Below are 20,704 nucleotides of genomic sequence, written 5' to 3' on the forward strand. Positions count from 1 at the left end.
ATTAATTAGTTTTCCTGATCTTTTCTTGATCACAGGTTGTTAACACTGAGCCCTACATAGTGGTGTTACATAAACAGTCTTTATTTTACACCCTCAACATCATGCTATGCTACAAACACCATACAATGAATCCTTATTAAGTAAATTAACTCACAATGCGATATCCATTGCTATCACACAGATATAAAACTATACTTAATAACATGAGCATTTTGTTCCTCTTAGAGAGTAATTATCCTATTTTTTCAGTGTAACTATTTTCACTTTAAATAAAATACAAGTGCTACTGATTGGATACCTGAGGAAAATCTCCAGCTGCTACTGATAATTTAACATAATTTTCTTGTGCTGTTGGACGTGTTGTGGGAAGAGCAAGATAAGAATCTGTCTGCAACCCCAATTCTTTCAAACTCATTGGACCATGACTAGCACATGCATCTTCAAAACCACCACCTGTTATCAAATATTTAAACAAAAAGTTAAAATAAATTCTTTAATTTATCTTAGACACAGAATAAATAATTGGCTAAAATTATCAATATTTCTTACCTGCAGAATTAGAAGTAGTAACCAAACACCTGGTACCAAGCCTTTATTGCAATTAAAACCAAAGCTCACAGAGAATACAAAAAGTGCCTCTGTTCAAACAAATCTATTGAATATTCTAAGGTTCCAATCAACAAGTTGCTCATGCAGTCTAACCCAAACCCTAACACTTCAGCTTACCTTTTCTATCAGGAAAAGTTAAAACAATATTTTCTAATCTAAAATATAGCCCTTAAAGCAAGGGATAATTTCTTGACTAGAAATTGCTTAGCTCTGTTCTGTAAATATTATTCTTCAAATGACTGAGTTCCTCTTTTCCTTATCCAAATGGCATCTCAATCAAATCAATAAAAAGAAGACAATAAGAGCTCTAGCCAGTTTTGCCAGTGGATAGTGTTGGCCTGCAGACCAAAGGGTCCCAGGTTCAATTCCAGTCAAAGGCGTGTACCTTGGTTGTATGCTCCTCCCTGGCCCGGGCCCTGCTTGGGACTTGTGCAGGAGGCAACCAATCAATGTGTTTCTCTCACATCGATGTTTCTCTCTGTCTTTTCCTCTCTCTTCCACTCTCTCTAAAAAGATCAATGGAAAAATATCCTTGGGTGAGGATTAACAAAACAAAACACAGAAGACAATAAGAGCAATAAAAGATATTATTCATCTAATATCACTGTACATTTATATTACACTTAACTAGAGGCCCGGTGTACAAAATTCATGCACTCGAGAGAGTGGGCCTAAGCCATAAGTCGGACATCCTTAGCACTGCTGTGGAGGTGGGTGAGGCTCCCGCCACCGCCGCTGTGCTTGCCAGCCATGAGCCCGGCTTCTGGCTGAGCAGCGTGCCCGTGGGAGCGCACTGACCACCAGAGGGCAGCTCCTGCATTGAGCGTCTGCCCCCTGGTGGTCAGTGCACGTCATAGCGACTGGTTGTTCTGCCATTTGGTCAATTTGCATATTAGCCTTTTATTATATAGGATACTCTAAGCACTTTCATATATACTATCTCAAAATCATTAAGTCAGGAAGGCAGGTCAGATAATATTATAACTGTCTTTCACTGAGAAAGCTAAGGCTCAGGAAAGTTAACTGTCCAAAACTCCGAGAGCTAGTAAAAGGTACAAATAATTAAAATCCCCATCTTCCAACTCCTAGTCACTATTCTTTATTTCACATTTTTGCTAAAATATATCCAAGAATCTGGCTTTTCCTTAATAATGGCCATCTTTTAAATACAGCACAGTATAATTTATTTCATTTTAGTTAATTGAAATACAGGGTGAGGCAAAAATCTATATATATAAAACCCTAATATGCAAATAGACCGAACATTGGATCAACCAAACAACCAGTCGCTATGACATGTGCTGACCACCAGGGAGCGTGCATGGAACATGGCAGGCGTCGGCAGCGGTGGGATGATGGAGCAGGTGAGCAGAGGCACCAGACCAAGGCTGGGTACCAGTCGCTGTCATCAGGACGGGCCTCTGGTGGTTATTGAAAATTCTTTGCTCCCACATGCCATGGTTCTGCCGGCACTCATATCTGCTGCTGGCGCCCACCCTGTTTGCACCGGCTGCCGGCGTCCGGTGCCAGTCCCAATCGCCCCTCAGGGCTTCTCCACCTCCCCCTGCTCCTGAGGGACAATTGGGGCCGGCAGCCACCTCTCGCACCCGCTGCCAGCGCCCAGCACCGTGCCTGATCACTCGGCGCCATCAGCGGGTGTGAGTGGCAGCTGCTGGCCCCTATTGCCCCTGAGAACTTCTCCACCTCCCCCTGCTCCTGAGGGGTGATCGAGACAGAAGCTGCTGCTTGCACCTGTGAGCGGGGCCAGTGCCGTCAGCACATGGGAGCGGTGGCAGCGGGAGCAGGGCTGCCGGCAGAGAGAGGACTGGGGTCCACAGTGGGAGCGGCCGGGCCGGGGCACGGAGGATGGTACAAGACCCTCTCCTGTGCCCACCGCAGCCTTGCGGCCCACAGTTCCTTTCAAGGTGCACGAATTCGTGCACTGGGCCCCCTAGTAGGTTTATAATTGTGAATACATGAAACAGAATTTATTCTTGTATTATTTATTAGTTATTGTATTATTTTCCATACGGACAACTGTAAACCTACTTTTGTCCCAACCTGTAGACATGAAGCATTATATACAGTAAACTGTTTTAAATGAAATAATATTTTAAAGACCGCATAGATATTTTCCATTTAAAGGTAGTCTTTTCACAATTTCTTAGGTTTAGCTAACAATCACCCTCTGATACTTCGTTAATATTCTTAGGTGGATTTTGCATAAAGCAAAATACATACAATGAGTCTTATCTTTCTGATATTCAATCTGTACAAAACAATTTCTCAACATTATTACCTGTTTTATTTTTATTTAATTATCTAGAATAACATAAGATTAACTTAAATAATGGTAATAATATCCATTATTTAGAGTAATTATTGTTCCCAGCCTTATATGAGCCCCTTTTACTCGTCATGCTTTTTTCTATTCTTATGTCACTTTTCCAACACTTTCTTAAGACTAGCAAATGACTTAAGATAAAATAATTAGCATATATAATGTTAAAAGAAAAGAGATTAAAAACTATGTGCTGATCATATGGTTATATACTAAGAAATTCTAGTGGGGGGGAGAACTATTAGAATTAATAAGAGAATTTGATAATGTGACTGGATAGTAGATAAATATGTAAAAATCATTGGTTTTTCTCTATATTATAACAATACACACATAAAAATGGAAAAATAATTCTTTACTATTGTGACCAGAACTATAAAATAATCTATATATGTAAAGAGGCGATATGCAAATTAGCTGGGATACCCTAACAGTCGCAACCGGCTCAGGAGGAGGCTGCGCACGCAGATGGGCGGGAGGGGACTTCGAGCCGCCCCAGCCCCAGTGGCCAGAACGGAGACACAACACACAGGGGGGCCCACTCCCACTGGGAGACAGTGCGCCAGCAGTCCCGCCTCTGCATGTGAGCTGCAGAGGAAACACCTTTCCTTACCACTCATTGGCTAAGCTCCCTGTACGCCACTGGTAATGTTCTTGGTAACTTGGGTAATAAGAATCCAAGAAGGTGATCTAGGGTTTTTCCATCTCACTCCTGGAGAAAAAAACGAAGGTCTGCTGCTGGAGGGCTAATAAATGTCATATCCTGCCCTACCCGGTTTGACTCAGTGGATAGAGCTTCGGCCTGCGTACCGCAGGGCCCGGGTTTGATTCTGATCAAGGGCATGTACCTAGGTTGCAGGCTCCTCCCTGGCCAAGGCCCAGGTCAGGGTTCATGCAGGAGGCAACCAATCGAAGTGTCCCTCTCACATTGATGTTTCTCTCCGTCTTTCCTTCTCTCTTCCACACTCTCTAAAAATCAATGGAAAAATATTCTCAGGTGAGGATAAAAAAAAAAAAAAAAAGAAATGTCATATCCTATGAAAGAGACATCTTGAAAATGCCTAAAGAAAGCTGTCATTTTTTCATGGTGAAGGGACTGGAGTCCGTGTTGATGAAAACACCTTGGTGGCTGCAGCAGCCGGCAGTGGCAGCAGCAGTAGGGTGATGGGGTGGCACCTTCCCCTGATCAGCCAGTTGCCTCCCGAGCCGTCAGTAGGACATCCCCTGAGGGCTCCCAGACTGTGAGAAGGGGCAGACTGGGCTGAGGGAACCCTCCGCCAGTGCACAAATTTCGTGCACTGGGCCTCTAGTTAAGAATAAAATTATTTAAAAGGCATAGAACCCATATGAAGACAATTACGAAATTTTATGGAAGAACACAAAATAACATCTGAACAAATAGTAAAATATACCATAAGAATGTCAATTTTCCCAATATTAATACGTAAATTAGTACAATTCCAATTAGGTTGATTTTTTATTTTAAAAAATTTAGAGTTTATATGGAAGAATAAATGCCTGAGAATTGTCAAGAAAAGTATAAAAAATTATGTTAAAAAGGGAAACTTGCCCTATCAGATAATCAAAATGTGTCATAAAAACACAATAGTGGAATATATTTTAGATCATAAAGAATGTTTTAGATCCAGAAAAAAGAATCCAGAAAAATATTCCTACATCTATGGGCATTTAATATAAAAACTGGTTAATATTTTCATTCAGGAGGAAAAAAATAGCTTACATAATAATAGTTGCTGACACGACTGGCTATTTATCTGGAGGAAAATCACATTGAACTTCTACCTTACATCATTGGCAAAAATAAATTCCAGATAGACTTAAATATATATACTAAATAATGGAAATCTTTTTTTAAAAATCTAGGAGACTATAGACATAAGCCTGTGTTAGGGGAAACCTAACCGAGCCATGAAAACACAAAAAAATATAAAAAACAAATAACTATACAAAAAAAATTATAAATTATATGGCAAAGAAAGATCACAAATAATGCCAACAAAGTATAAATTTGGAAAAAGGAATTTGTAATACAGATGAAAGAAAACATGTAAACTATAGAAAAGTTACAAAAAATTTTAGAATCTAACATATGGGGAAAGATCTTAAGTAAGTAATTCATAGAAGAGCAAATCCACATGGCCAGCAAACATGAAAAGACATATAAACTCACCAGCAGTCAGAATCATATATTTATATCTCAAGTAACACAAATAAAAAGAGTAAAAAACACAATTTCTGGAAGTGATTAAGGAAAAAGTTTCTAATAAATTACAGATAAAAATAAATTTGTTTGATTTTAAGACAGCAACTTGGCATATCTATTTTAAAATTAAAAATATATTTGCCCTTGGACCCAGTAACTATTCCTGGGAAACTATTCCATAAACATAAAATGCAACAATATGTTAGGATACATGTCTATGGATATATACTCTAACATTATTCATAGTGGGGAGAAATGCTAATAAAATACATATCCATCAACAGAGCAATGACTGAATAAATTATTGAAAATCCACATTAACATGCTTTTTGCAATTATTTAAAAGACTGAACTTAAGCAATATCAGTTGACCTGAAGTAATTTCCACAGAGTTTACTGAGTAAAAACAAAATACAGGCAAGGGAGCAGGATATGACCTCAACTTGTAAGATAACCACACACACACACACACACACACACACACACACACACACACCTTACGTACCTATCATATATGTCATACTTGTGTGTATGTGTATAATTATATATATGTGTGTTAGGAAAAAGATAAGTTTACATATCAGAATCTTAACATGAGTTACCTAAGCTGTGACAGGAAAAAAATGTGAGGAGAGTGGATGGAGGGCATTAAAAAAAGTCTGCAATTTAAAGTAACATGTGATATAATCACATTTTGCTTTTATGTAAAATTTCATGTGGATAATATATGGGTATAAAGAAAAAATCAATTAAAAGGAAACAACGTACTACATGCTGATAAAAGAAAAAAAACTGAATGTAGAAACCCAGAAAATAATATAATCAAACATTTCCCCGAATGCATTAAAAGTACATAATAGCTTTCAGCTTATACAACACCCTCTCATTTAGCATACGTTTACTGACTATGCAATAGGCGCTACATACTCTGCTAGTGACAGGGATATGACAGTGAGCAAGATAATGTCTTTACCCTCAAGTGAGATTACAAATCAGTGTGATAAGAGTAACATTAGGCCGGGGACATTAGAAGACTATACAGAGAACACATGGTGGGTCTCCAACCCAGAGATAAGGGGTCAGGAAAGAGTTTCATGACAGGAATAACAAAAATGCTGAATTTACAGTGTCATTTCTAAAAAGTATGGGGGGGGGGTGTTGAGGTGAAAGAGGGCATAAATGGTGATGAGAAAAATAACATATACACATTACTACAGCATTTTAAAATTCAAAAAATAAAATAAAAAGTATGCTCATTGAGTGTGGGTGTCCTGTTGGTATAATTTAAGTTTTACACATTAAACTTTGTAAGAGAGATGCTTCAAGTATTATTTCACCCAAGCCAAATTTATTAAGTTCATCATAACTTGCAATCCCTACTCTTACTTTTCTAGAATCTCACTGTTATGACAAAGCAACATGGTAGACTTTCAGAAAAGACTAAGTCCACTTGAAACTGCCAGTGCCAGCAGCAACTTTGGATCTGGCATGTCCAGTAGATTATTCCAAACCCTAAGGCACCTCAAATTCCACTCATCCTAAAACCCCACTTGTGGAAAACTGTTTATTGCCTTCACTATCTGATAAGCGTAGACAGAGGAACCGCCCCCCCCAGGCTGGGTGCCTTTGAAGCCCTAGCAAAGGTCTGAGCTAGGTGCCACCTCTGTTTGTCCAGACAGTGGTAGATGAAACTACTCCCCCATTTATTATTATGTAAATCCTTGCTGATGGGCTAGTCTGCCTGTTAATGGGGAGTCGCCTGCCTAAGGGCTATGCTATGGGTGCATCCCAGATCAATAAAAGCTTGGTGAGGCCTGAGCATGGGTGGAAGTCCTTCCCCTTGAGTTGGACTTGCTCGCCTGGCCCCCCAATATTTCCAATTATCTCTTGTCTTTTCATTGTCATTTGTGTGCGGCTCTGCTTCCAGTTCCTGAACCCTGATCCACGTGGGACGTGGGAAGGAAACACTCAACACCCACTCATCCTATTTCTTCCTAAATCTGTCCTTCCTCCATATTTCCTTTCTCTCTGTGAATGAAAATACCATCTATCCAATCATTCTAGCCAGAAACTCAGATTTCTTAGAATTGTCCATTTTCCTCCTCAATTGTCACTCAAATCTCCCTTTTTACACTTGGAGTGCGGGAAACGAGTTAAGTCGGCTCGCGTGAATTGCGCGTACTCCGCGGGAGCCGTCTTTAACTCGGTTCATATAGATTTGCGGTGGAGTGCGGGAAACGTGTAAACTCGGGCCGATTGTAACTGCGTATTACCAAATATTTGTTTGTAATCCACCCTTTTGGTGGATGGAACAAAACCAAAAGACAGAGCCATCTTATATTTTGGCGGGAAATTCACCCGCACTCCAAGTGTTTATATACACCCCTGCTGCTGAATAGTCTCACCATGTTTCCTTTAATAGCTGTCTAATCAGGCTTCTTGCCTCCAGTCTTAATCCTCTCCAATCTATCCATCACATGGCACCTCAGATGATCTTGCTAAATAAAAGGAGAATATGATTAAATCACTCATTTACTTATAATCCTGCATGGATTATAAAACATTAAGAATTGGTAGAAATTCAAGACTGAATTTTCCACGGGAATAGAGTAAGATTGGCATTATTTTCCATTTTGCATACAAATGGATCCCTACCATCTTAGAGTAAATCTAGAAACTACTTGATATGTCACTCGGGGTTTTTAGGACCTGGTTTCCATTCACTGCTCCAATCCCATTGAATCCTAAACTTTAATTAATTGATAAAGACATATTTCCCTAAGTCTTCCTATTTTTCGACTTTATTCCCTTGTCTCATTGCATATTCTGCCTGAAAGGTTGCTTCTCAGTTACCACATGGCAAACATCTACTCATCTTAGAGAGCTCATTTCAGGTAAGCCTCCCCTCCTGTATGAGGTCTTCCACAGGTACAATGGACCTGTACCGCCATCCCAGAAGGACTTCTTTACAATAATACAATCATGTATGGCATGTTCTTGCCTTCTCATCTACTACCTCTACTAGAGAAAAAAAACTCATTATGGGCAGAGCCTTACCAGGCTTTGTATTCCTAGCACCTAGAATGTGCTTAGAGAATAGCAAGCACTCAAAGGATATTTTCTGAATGAATAAGTAAATGAACAAACTGGAACACGCTCATCATACTTCCCCATCTTGCTGATTCTCTAAGATTCAATTTCACACTGGCTCGTGTGGAAACCCCTAAGCTACCACGTGTGGCTGAGTTCCTCCTCTGTGCTCACAGCAGTCTGTGTTATCATACCAATCACACAATATTATAATTGTCGTCTTTCTTGTATTTCTCCTCTACTAATTTGTAAACTTCCTTGAGAGCACATGTCTACCATCTCTGTACTTCAAGTGCCAAATACAGTACTAATATAGTACCAGGTATACAGCAGGTATTCAATATAAGTTTTCTGAGTAAATAAAGAACTACAATTGGTAGTAAAATCCAAGAGTCTCCACAACTTGTTCAAAATACAGTTTACATTTTAGGATTCCCAAGGTAACTCTTCAAAGTTTATTTTGCATCTTTTTGTTTCTCAACCCAAAAGCCTCATAATTAGAAATAGTGGTAGAGGACTATGGACTGCAAATAGGACACTTTATGAAAATAAGCAGAGATGGGAAGAAGCAAAGTAAAAACAAATGAGATGCTATAAGCAGAGTTATTAAAAATTGATATAAAAGGCATGAGATTTGCCACCAGCAGAAATGATGATTCTCAGGATTCATTCTTCTATAGTAACCATTATGTAACAAATACTCAAAACAAATGAACTCTATAGGCACATTCCTTTTAGGCAACTGTGGATAGTTTCTGGTTCTATTAAATACATATGAGAAGGTATTTTTACATACTCCACTATTATTAATGAGAGTCACACTGATCATGTACCAAGCACTGTGCTAATGGCTTCATATGCATTGTCACTTACTACCCCTAATAAATTTATTCTGTGGATACTATTGACAGTAACCACCATCCAAGATGCCCCCTGGTCCGTGCTGCTGTTATTTGCGATTTATGTCGTCCCCTTCTGTGTTATTCTAGGATTGGTCTGTGTTATCGCTAGAATATGCCATAAGCAATGGCATGTCACTTCTAAGACTGTAAGAGACATTGTAGTTTCCATCTTGTTTGCTCACTTTCTCTCAGATCATCCAGTCTAGGGGAAGCCGGCTTCTGTGTCATGAGCAGCTCTACAGAAAGGTTCCTGTAGTGAGGAACTGAGGCTTCTTGCAGCAGCCTCGAGTGAGTGAGCTTGGAAAACGGATCCTCCACCCCAACGGAAGCCTTCGGATGACCTCAGCGCCAGCCAACAGCTTGACTGCAACCTCATGAGAGATCCTGAGATCCACCCAAGCCCCTCCCAGGTTCATGCTTTCAGAATTGTGTGAGAAAATACTGTACATGTTTGTTCTTCAGCTGCTACACTTTGAGGTAATACATTACATAGCAATAGATAACTAATACACTAATATTACCCCCAATCTGATAGATGAAGAAACCTGGGCTCAGTGATATTAAGTTATTTGCCATGCAATACACAGAGCTGATATCTGAAACGCCAAAAGCTCCAATTCTTAGTCATTCTGCTATAATGCCTCATCTCTATGCTCAATCCTATGGTATGCCACATTACTTATTATTTTTTCCAATTAATTTAAACAAACAGTTTAATAGTGTACCCGTAGGTACACTGTACTGTAGATAATCTGCTAGATGATACCACAGGTACAAGGAGGGTCTGAATGGAAGATGCTCTTGCAGATTTTATTCTTCAACAATTGAACAAGCACCTAGTCGCTCTCAAATACCTATCATCTCTCAAGTGATCGCCGAGAGCCATCTAGTGTCAATTCTGCTTAACTGCAATCCACATAGATAGGATAAAAATGTCACCATTTATGTTTTTTTATCGTACTAATTTTGAATCCAATTTTAAAAGAACATAAAACATTTAATGCTCACTATGTGCACAAAATGATAATTCCAAGGAAAACTGTCTTGAATTTCTTCAAATAGAATGTGTTCACTCAATATAAAACAGAAACTTTAAATACTCCAATGTTTTTCTAACTCCAGGCCTTTCCCTTTAAGAAATCCTTTCAGATTTCTAGAAAATATGCATACCTCCAGAAGTTTCTTCACTTAAGAGAATGCATGAATGGGAATGGAAAAATCAGTTAAATGAGAAACAGCTGATTCTCATTGATGCGAAGACTCCATGTTTGCAAATTTGCCTACTTGATGAAATTCAGTCGTCAACCAAAATCAATACTTGCAGCATTTTCACAGTCATATGTGGACATGTACAGAGAAGCGAAAAACCTGAACCACCCTACCTACCCTTCACCAGCTGAGGCTGAACACAGCGAAAGACGTTCGCTCCACTTTCTTATCTCAACTCTTCTACTATAAACAAGTGCCCTTTTTACTGTCTATTTAGTGACCTGTTTTTCACATTTATGTACATTTTGTTGGCTGATTCTGCTGTTTAAAATGGCCCCCAAGCAGAGTGCTAAAGTGCTCTCTAGCACTTAGTTAATGAGGCATCTAGCCATAGGCTAAGTGCAAGAAGGCTGTGATGGGCCTTATAGAAAAAATATATAAAATAAGCTTCGTTCACATGAGTTATAGTGCTGATGGCTCTGAGTTCAATGTTAACAAACCAACAATATATATTAAATAAATGTTTTTAAAAAAAACACGTATAAAACAAGGTGATGTATTGGTTAACTGACAAAAATGTTATGATCAGAGGTTAACAGGAAGCTAAATCTGTGTTTTCCCTAAGAGCAACAGTTCCGTATTTGCTAATTCAGTGTTCCTGGTGACTCTATAGAATGTAAGTCCTGCAGATAACGAGAATCAACTATGGTAGTGATTGGTGTTCTCTGTTCTATTCTTATCCCAAAGTGCTACAACAGAGAGTTTCATTAATGAAGTTCTAAAATAGTCCTGAGCACACTTAGCACTGAGCCAGAAATTCATACAGCAAAAAGAGTGAATTTCTACGGTATTAGCTAATTTAACCTGTCCTGAATAAAATCTGTTAGATCACAGCTTTGATGTGCTAGTAATACTCTTCCAGTATATATTAAAATAAATATGACTATTAAAAAATGTTTAAGTGTACATATCCATATTACCAAAATTATCTCATGTACCACCCATCCAATGGTTCATGTACCAACTGATAAATGGATCACTTTTTGAGAAACACTGCTATATAAATAGAAAAAGTTGTTACCAAACTTTTCAATTATGAAGACCCTTTTTAGTAAAGGAATCTTGCAAGCCCCCACCTGAAAATAATTATGCTTCTGTCAGCTCATATTAGGAACACTACTATGGATTATAATACAAATGGACCACAGTATTCGGTACAGAAACAGTACGGAAAAAGTACGATGGGATTCAAAGGGAATATTCTAACAGACGATACATCAAGAGGCAATATTTTGGTGTATACCTGTAACTGTGTCAAACTGCTGAGATAAAGGCTTAAGAGTGCTTTTTTGATGCCAAGATTCTGCATTAGCGACAGGCTGTTGCTTGTAGACAGGATGTCCCAGTAAGTTCTCTGCTGCTGCTGTCAGCCTGGGCCTTTGTCTTTCACCCAGACTGCTTTCCAAGTCCTGTAAAAGGTACAAACAATGGTTAAAACCATTATATTAAAATCAAGTCAAAACAGGAACTATTTGTCAGACACCATGTGTGATCCATACCACTTGACTACTTAAAGGTATTTTAGAAAGTGCTTATTACGCCACATACACCCTACATGAAAGACAAGTTTAAAAAGTTAGTTTAATGAGGCATCTAGCCATAGGCTTTCATTTTAATCTTATTTTTTTATGAAGTTAAATAACCATTATCTATTTTTCCAACCTTCAAATTAGATATCAATAAAACACTGAAAAATTTTATTATTTAAAACACTAAATACTGAAACATATATACTGTTCACAAAAGTTATAATTAGAATAGAAAATTTATCTCTCATTCTTCATTAATAAAAATTGCTAAAAATTGTTAGTATAAACTTTATAATTAAACAGCTGATGAAAATATACCTTAAATGATATAAAGATTACCCTCATATGTAAACAATTGCATTTTTATAAGTATGCCGATTAAAGAAGACTACCATATTTAATAAAGTTATTTCCCTGGGAAAGTATAAAAGTTAAAAAAGTACAAATATGTTTCTTTGTCAAATATATGAAATAAATAAAAAACATAAAAAACTAAGACTTCTATTTTCTTCCTGTATTAAAAATTAGATATCTAATCATTACCACATTTTGTGACCTGGAGATACTCTAATTGTTAAGTTTATTACTTAAGAGCTGAATAAAAATTCCAATATCTAAAAGCTCTCCAGTTTCTCGTTTAAAAGGAGATTAATTTTAACCAAGTGGGTTTTTTTTACTAGACTATATGAAGAAATCACTACTGAAACCCTAATTTCTTAGCTCAGCATTCATGATTTTCTACAACTTGCCCTCATTCTTCTCTATGCATGTCTATCTCCCCTTACTCCCTAATCTGACTTTTCTTTAGGAACACCAATTCACTCACATCCTTTAAATAGAAAAGGATTGTTCTGCAATTAATATGAAATCCTTGAAGACTCTTAGGTTTACAATGATGGCAGATACATTTTCTCTAGAAATTAATTAGAAATGTTTCACAGTGCCTATATTACTCTGCCACTACCATATAAAATTTTGTGCCAAATACACTACCTTTTCTATTTGAATCAATTTTTCTAGGGTACTTGTAACTGCTGACACCTTAGTACTCTATGACCCTACTGAAGATTTAGTTTGCCTATTCACAAAATGCTCTTGTAGCGTAAGTATGATTTTTGTATTATACTCAAAGCTTAGACTCATGTAATTCTAAGTTACATTGTCTGTAATCTACAGTAATTAATGTACCTAGCCCAACTACATAAATGTACAAATTGCTGTTTTGCCATGAGACTGCTCTTGCTGACCTGAAGCTCCCTTTGGGCAAGTAGTTATAAGCACAAAGAAAAGCCACTATTTTCTTAACAAAGCAATATTTTAACACATAAATATATCATTATTAAAAACAAAACAAATACTTAATAGTTTTGTAGACATATGAAAATATGCCAAATGTCACTGTCCATAAGACTGGCAAAACTTAAGATTAAGTGCCGGCGACCAATTCCAGCATGTCATAATTTCAAGAGTTTCATCAAAAGGTTGTTGAGACTTGGGGACTCAATAGGGTTGAGTCACACATGTAGTCACCTGTTGGAAATGGCTAAAGGCATTTCCCCAAACCTGAATAGGAAACTGATTGTGGCTGCCAGACAGTTAAAGGGCATCTTAATCTACATGTTATTGCCTCCTACTGGCCAAACACCTGAACAGCCGTAGGCTAATTCCCCCAAACTGACAATGCTTCTGTACCCTTTGAAACCTTACCCTTTGAAGTGTATTATCTCCACCTTGCCTTAGGACAAATTGTGTTAATAAAAGCAAGGGTCCTAGACAAGGAGGGAGTCTTCAGTTCCTTTAGCTGAAGGTCCTCTGACCCCCAATGCCTTTCAAAATTATATCTCATCTCCAGACTCTTTATTAGTCCCTGGATTCCTATGTCATCTACGCACAGCCCCTTCTCCAGATTCCTGAACCCTTCTTGATGCTGGGACAAGAACCCCGGCAATTAAGAACACCACATGTCATAATGAGAAGAGAGACTCATAGTAAGAAAGCAATGTATTAATACTTACTAAAATTATAAATGCTTGTACCTTTTGAATCAGCAATTCCACCCCCATTATCTGATCTACAGAAACAATTCCTCATAAGTGAAAAAAGAATTTTCTTCTTATTGTAATTTGAATAGAAAAAAAGTGAAAACAATCTAAAAATCCTTCAACAGGATAATTAAATTATGGTATACCCTATGGTAGATTAAAAGAATATGGTAGATCTTCAGAATTTATAGTTAACATTTTTAAAACAGGATGCAGAATACTACATAAATATACCTCAGCATTTTACACATGCATGTGCACACATATGCACATGCTTAGATTCTTAGAAAAATATCTGGAAAGGATAAACTTCCCACTTCTGGGCCTCTGGCTTGGCCAGGACTGCATACTAACAAAGGCTGCCAAGCTCCCTATCCCCAAAAATGCCTTAGAGCAGTGGTCGGCAACCGTGGCTCGAGAGCCACATGCGGCTCTTTGGCCCCTTGAGTGTGGCTCTTCCACAAAATACCACGTGCAAGCGTGCATGTACAGTGCGATTGAAACTTCATGGCCCATGCGCAGAAATCGGTTTTTGGCCTGGGCAAGTCTATTTTGAAGAAGTGGTGTTAGAAGAAGTGGGGGGTGTCGGTCGGTTGGTCGGGCGACGGGAGACGCGGCAGAGGCGGGACAAGTATACAAGACGAGTGTGGATGGGAGAGTTGGAAGGGGTCGACCTCAGCGAATGTACCTCAATCAGATTGAGGACGTTTTTAACAAAGGCCAGCTTAGGAGTACCCTAATTAAGTTCATAACAATGTATCTACCTATATAGTTTAAGTTTAAAAAATTTGGCTCTCAAAAGAAATTTCAATCATCGTACTGTTGATATTTGGCTCTGATGACTAATGAATTTGCCGACCACCGCCTTAAGAGTAACTACAGAAATGAGAAGAAACCACGGACTCTGAAAGCTAAGTAAAAATTGTGAAAAACCACTGGGAAAGACTGACAGCTAACTTGACCTGCCATGTGTGGGAAGAAAGGGGCTGCATCCTGAGGAGGAGAGAGGCTGGAGGGGGTTCAGCGAGAGGAATGACTGGACAAAGCGCTTTGCTTCTTTGCCTCATCAACTTGAGATCACCACTGCTTGCCCCTTACACACAAAGATCTTGGCAACAACCCAGGCTGAGACACTACTAGCCCAGAGTAACATCAGGGAGCCTGAAGGCCCAACTGGGGTGAAAAGTTACAGGTGAAACCTGACCAGGAACCCATGGGCATTTGTTCCTTCACCCTCCTCCCTCCAAACTCCAGGACTATCTTACAAAACCTCCATATTCCTTCCGAAATATCTTAGCTTGTGACCCCCTTGCCCAAAAATATCTTAACGGGCTTCACAGTGCCCAAAACTTTCCATGGCCTAAAAGGTTCTTTATGATCATCTGGTTCAACCTATTTCTGCAGACTCATCTATCTACACTCTAGCCACACTGAGATTTTCAACACTTTCTAAACATGCCCTCATCTTTCTTGGCTCTTATCCCTTAACACATGCTATTTTGGCTTCAAAATGTCCTTCCCCTTCACCACTGTCTAGAAAAATCCTATTGGGTCTTTAAAAAACTCCATCAATAGCATATCCTGTATAAAGGGTCATCAAACTTCAAGCAGTTTTCCCTCCTCTGAACTCATATAGTAAATTCAGCTATATGACCAGTTATTGCACTGTACATTAACTATTTAACTGTCTTCTATATGACTATCAGCTACTTATAGGTAGGAGTCCTATCTCATCTTTTTATCTTTTCCAAGGTTGTGTCCGGCACATAGTAGGTACTCAGTAAATGGTTATGGAAAGGGCTTCAGTTTTTTCAGCTGTAAAACAAGAGGTTGGAACAGATGACCCAAATTCCTCTGCTGTAAAACTGGATAACTCTATGTTCCAGGTTAAAGTTACTACAAGGACGATTCCTGAATAAGTTGAAGTATTAGCATGCATTAACTAAAAACAGGAATATTTTGTTATTTTTTCCTGCATGTGGATCTAACCAAAAAGAAAAGAACACCATGAAGGTTAAAAAGTACCTCTGAATGACAGACACCTTGCTGTGGAACTACTGATTCCTGGTTTTGTTTAGCAAGAAGAGAAAAAATTGCATCTCCATGACATTTTTTATGGGGCATTCTAGTCACTTGTACTTCACTGGGAGGATCATATTCCTAAATGAAATATTGAGACAATTAACACAACAAGAAATTTTATCAAACAACTGCATTTTTCTCAGTTTATGATTAATAGATCTTAGTATCATGAGAATAGTCATTTAGTACTTTATGGAAAAAAGATGGACTTTTTATTTTCATTTAGTTCTCATTCCCATTAGACTGCACTAAAAACCCTCTATATTTGACTAAAATATAAATAATAATATTCAGTAATTTACCTATATTTAAACTGGAGATTTATTATAAAAACATATGAAAATTAAATACTCTGTCATGTGACTGAGTTACAATGACTCACAAATGTTTTCTATTTTGGCTCAGACAGTCTCCTACGGCATCTTTGTGCAGTACACACAGCAACACCACGTGTGGCGATGAGGCAAAGCGCTGTAGTTCTGCTGTCACCTGGACCGCAAGCAAGAATGAACTGCAGACATAGGTTAAGGCAGCTCTAAGACCTTCGGCTTTTCCTGTGCCTTGCGCTGATCTCTGGCACTTGGCTAGGGAGCAGGTAATGGAAAGCCCTCATTGGAACACCCCGCTTAGGCTTCATGGTGCCTCACAATAGAACTGTCCCAGAAACGTGGGCCTAGGAGTCAAAGAAACTGGATTCCCTTGCAAAGGCAAGTATTAACATGATATTTAATCCCATTAGTCGTTTTTTACTTGGGTATTTTATTTCTCATGAAATAAAGTTTACTAACTCTGGATTACAAGTCCTTATTCCCCAGCTGTATACAGATAAATGTCTATTGGTACATGAGTTATTCCCAGTTCTTCAAGATTGTACTTCTGCATTTGACTTTATTCTGAATTTGTAGTATATCTGATTTTAGGCTTAGTAAAAATATCAAAATTAGAATTTGGTTTCAAATATATAAAAAGAAAGATGTTATCATTTAGTCCTGGTTTAGTTTGGTTATTTACTTAGAACAAACTTAAACAGGCTTTGGCACCATGATCAAGTTCTATGAATGGATAAAGATGACATAGTGAGCCCTAACCGGTTTGGCTCAGTGGATAGAGCCTGTGGTCCAAAGGGTCCTGGGTTTGATTCCGGTCAAGGGCACGTACCTTGGTTACAGGCTTCTCCCTGGCCTGGGCCCTGGTCAGGGCTCGTGCAGGAGGCAACCAATGGATGTTTCTCTCTCTTTCCCTCTCTCTCCCGCTCTCCCTAAAAATCAATGGAAAAATATCCTCAATGAGGATTAACAACAACAAAAAAGATGAGATAGTGAGACATTAAGTAGGTCAAATGTGAGTATAATGCTTCTCTAAAAATAAAGATATCTCATTTAAGATTTCCCTCCATATTATTTTATAAATTATGTCAATAAAAATAAAATTTTTAAATGCCATCTTTTTTTTTTTTAATAGAGCTAGCTAAATGGTAACTAGGAAGGGCTAGTGTCCTTGGGTCTTATTTCAGTTTAGTTTACAAAATATATTGAAGTCAATTATTTTTAGAACAAAGAATTATAATTATGGTTAGGAAAAAATAACAAATGTATTACAAGACAGAGGTTTAAGCTGCTAAGGTCCTGCCTGAAGTATTGTAAAGGCGACATATTCAGGTAACAATTTGCAGAGCTAGATTTTCATTACCTAATTACATTAACTGTGTATTTTTCAACTACTGGAGCCAAAGAACTTAGTAATTTTCTTCTCATTCTCACAATTATAACACTGAGATGTGCAAGAAAGCAAATTCCTTCATGGGTACTTTACTAAATTTTATGTTTATGACTCAAATATTTGAGAAAAAAGCCTGATCAGTAGTAGTAAGCTCATCTTCATGTCAGATGTCAGAAGTCAATATGAGTCAGTCATTTCTTACCATATCATGGGCATCATGTAGAGTGCTGGATAAGCTATCACTTAGGTTTGTCAGATATAGTCCTAAAACTAGAAATTAAAATGTAAAAGTTTAGAAAAAAGAAGAAACATAACTCTAAGTAAATAATCTGACCATACAGCTATAGAACATTACATTTAAACTTATACAAAGAAAATACTGGCAAAGTTCATAAGTAATAAATCACAAGTTAATCTCACCTCTTTTTTTAAAGTACATTGTATAACAAAGCTGAATTTTTTTTCACCTACCAACTTCTCAGAAATTAAAAAAGAGCTATAAATATCAACTGTAACTATTAAATTGAGAAAGAGGCACTCCTATACACTACTGATGTAATTAAAATCTGGTTAAAATTAAAAACTGATTAACCTTTCTGGAAAACATGTTGGCAATGTATCGCTACTTTACCATGCATATTTTGACTCAGCAATTCCACTTCTAGGCATGTATCAGTTATCAGATAAGTGTAAGGATGGTCATTGGAGAATTAAGTACAGTACGGAAACACAAAACAATCAAAATTTCTACCACCATGGCACTGTTTTAATAAACTACACAGCCACTAAAAAGAAAAAAAATAAGGCCTTGACTGCTTTGCTCAGTGGTTAGATCGTCAAGGATATAATTAGTCAGAAACAGTGTTTGACACTGTTCTGCATTAAAGATTGAGAGGTGTAGAAGATCTACCTAATACAGAGTCACAAACCCAAACAGGCAGCCAAAATGAGGAGACAAAGAAACAAACCACAAATGAAAGAACAAGGGAATTCTCCAGAAGGAGAGATAAATGAAATGAAGGTAAGAAATTTATCTGATATAGAATTCAGAATAATGGTGGTAAAGATGCTCAATAGCAGAAAAGATATAGTAACTATGAAAACAGAAATAAAGAATAGCATAGCACAAATAAAGAACACATTGAAAGGAATACACAGCAAATTTGGGGAAGCTGAGGATCGAATCAGTGAATTAGAAGACAGGGTTGAAAAAAATCATTCAATCAGAGAACCAAAAAGAAAAAACAATTAAAAAACACAAGGACAGCTTAAGGAAGCTGTGGGACAACGTGAAACATAACATTATTCAAATAGCAGGTGTGCAAGAAGAGGCAGAAAGGAGAAACCAAGATGGCGGCATAGGTAAACACCGGAAATTGCTGCCTCCCACAACAACTTCAAAAATACAACTAAAAGACAAAATGGACATCATCCAGAAGTACACAAAGGCTGACTGAGTGGAAATTCTACCACTAGAAGAAGAGAGAAAAGCTCACTGAGACTCAGAGGTGGTGCGGAGGTAAAGTGCAGAGGTATGGAGGCGCATGCTGCAAAGGCTGGCAACTGAGGACATGGCTGTCTTTTTGAATCGGGAGGGAGCCACAAGCCCCCCGACTGCTCTGAACTCCAGTTCTGGGCGAGTCTCTGGGGACCCAGACTCATACAGGAAGAAACTGGACTGTCTGGCAGCGGGCAGAACTCAGAACTCGAGGGCGGCTTTCTCTCAGAGGTGCTTGCAGCGATTACCAGGACACTGAGACTCAGGGCCTCTTAGGGCAGGACTGAGGATCAGCCATAGCTGTTTGCTCCGCCCTGTTGATTCCCTGAGACCCCACCCCCCCACCCAGGCTGCTGCAGAGGCTTTTGCATATGAATGCCATGGCCCTTTGCAATCTGAAAATTACCTAACAAACTGCAGCTGGGCCAGACAGACCCAGAACTTCCAAGAGAAGGCCCAAGGACCCACAGCAGCTTGCATTGCTTCACAGCTGGGCCTCATCTGGGCACCTCCAAAACCCAAACAAGGAAGGGGAATTTTCAGATCTCTTCGCAGCTCCTGCTGGGTAGCCCCAGGCAGAGGCTAAATTAGCACCTCCTTAGATCCAAGAGCCAGTGTACCCAGTGGTCAGAGTGGGACCATCCAGATTACAACTCCTCAGATCCATAAGGGACACACTCAGGGGGCAGACTCAGTGAGCACCAAAGCCCCACTGAAGCAAGTCTTGCCCCAGAAGGGTGTCTTCAGCACAGAAGTTCTCCCACTGTAGACACAGCTGATTCTTACAGCCAATTGCCCTGGAGGTCAATTCCTCCCAGTGATACCTACAACAAGCAAGGCTTAACTACAACAAGACTGTGCACAAAATCCACAAAGGGGTGCACCAAGAGTGTCCACCTCAGGTAATTGGGGAGGCTGAGCCACTGGGCCCTATAGGACACCTAGCACACAAAGCCACTCTACCAACACAGGGAAGCATAAAAAATGCGGAGAAAGGTCACAAATGACAGAAATGGAGGAAAGCAAACTACAAAACCACACTTTAAAGGTTTTTCAAGAATTTTGTAGAAACCGCCGATAAATTTAGTGAGACCCTGGAGGATATGAAAAAAGACCAACTAGAAATTAAGTATACACTGACTGAAATAAAGAATAATATACAGAGACCCAACAGCAGACAAGAGGATCCCAAGAATCAAGTCAAAGATTTGAAATACGAAGAAACAAAAAATACCCAACCGGAAAAGCAAAAAGAAAAAAGAATCCAAAATATGAAGATAGTGTAAGGAGCCTCTGGGACAACTTCAAGCCCACCAACATCAGAATTATAGGGGTGCCAGAAGAAGAGAAAGGGCAAGGAATCAGAACTTTTTGCTGAGGTGACTGCTATCAGATTCTC

General features: G+C 38.6%; 1 protein-coding gene across 10 annotated transcripts in view; it reads right to left on the reverse strand.

Moving 5' to 3' along the window:
- KIAA0586 (KIAA0586 ortholog) overlaps positions 1-20,704 on the reverse strand; it is a 95,134-nt gene that overhangs the window by 31,662 nt on the left and 42,768 nt on the right. For 6 of the 10 annotated variants that reach the window (XM_023763231.1, XM_023763232.1, XM_023763229.1 and 3 more), the window contains 4 exons: positions 18,010-18,077; positions 16,032-16,166; positions 11,679-11,844; positions 299-453 (listed from right to left, as the gene is read on the reverse strand). In XM_023763231.1, coding sequence (XP_023618999.1) covers positions 299-453; positions 11,679-11,844; positions 16,032-16,166; positions 18,010-18,077 — 524 coding nt within the window. Of the gene's footprint in view, positions 1-298; positions 454-11,678; positions 11,845-16,031; positions 16,167-18,009; positions 18,078-20,704 lie in introns of those variants that run through there. The other 4 variants (XR_002831839.1, XR_002831840.1, XM_023763233.1 and 1 more) reach the window with 3 other exon arrangements.

Source organism: Myotis lucifugus, unplaced genomic scaffold (assembly GCF_000147115.1).
Source record: "Myotis lucifugus unplaced genomic scaffold, Myoluc2.0 scaffold_278, whole genome shotgun sequence".
In the NCBI taxonomy this organism is placed as follows: Eukaryota; Metazoa; Chordata; class Mammalia; order Chiroptera; family Vespertilionidae; genus Myotis; species Myotis lucifugus.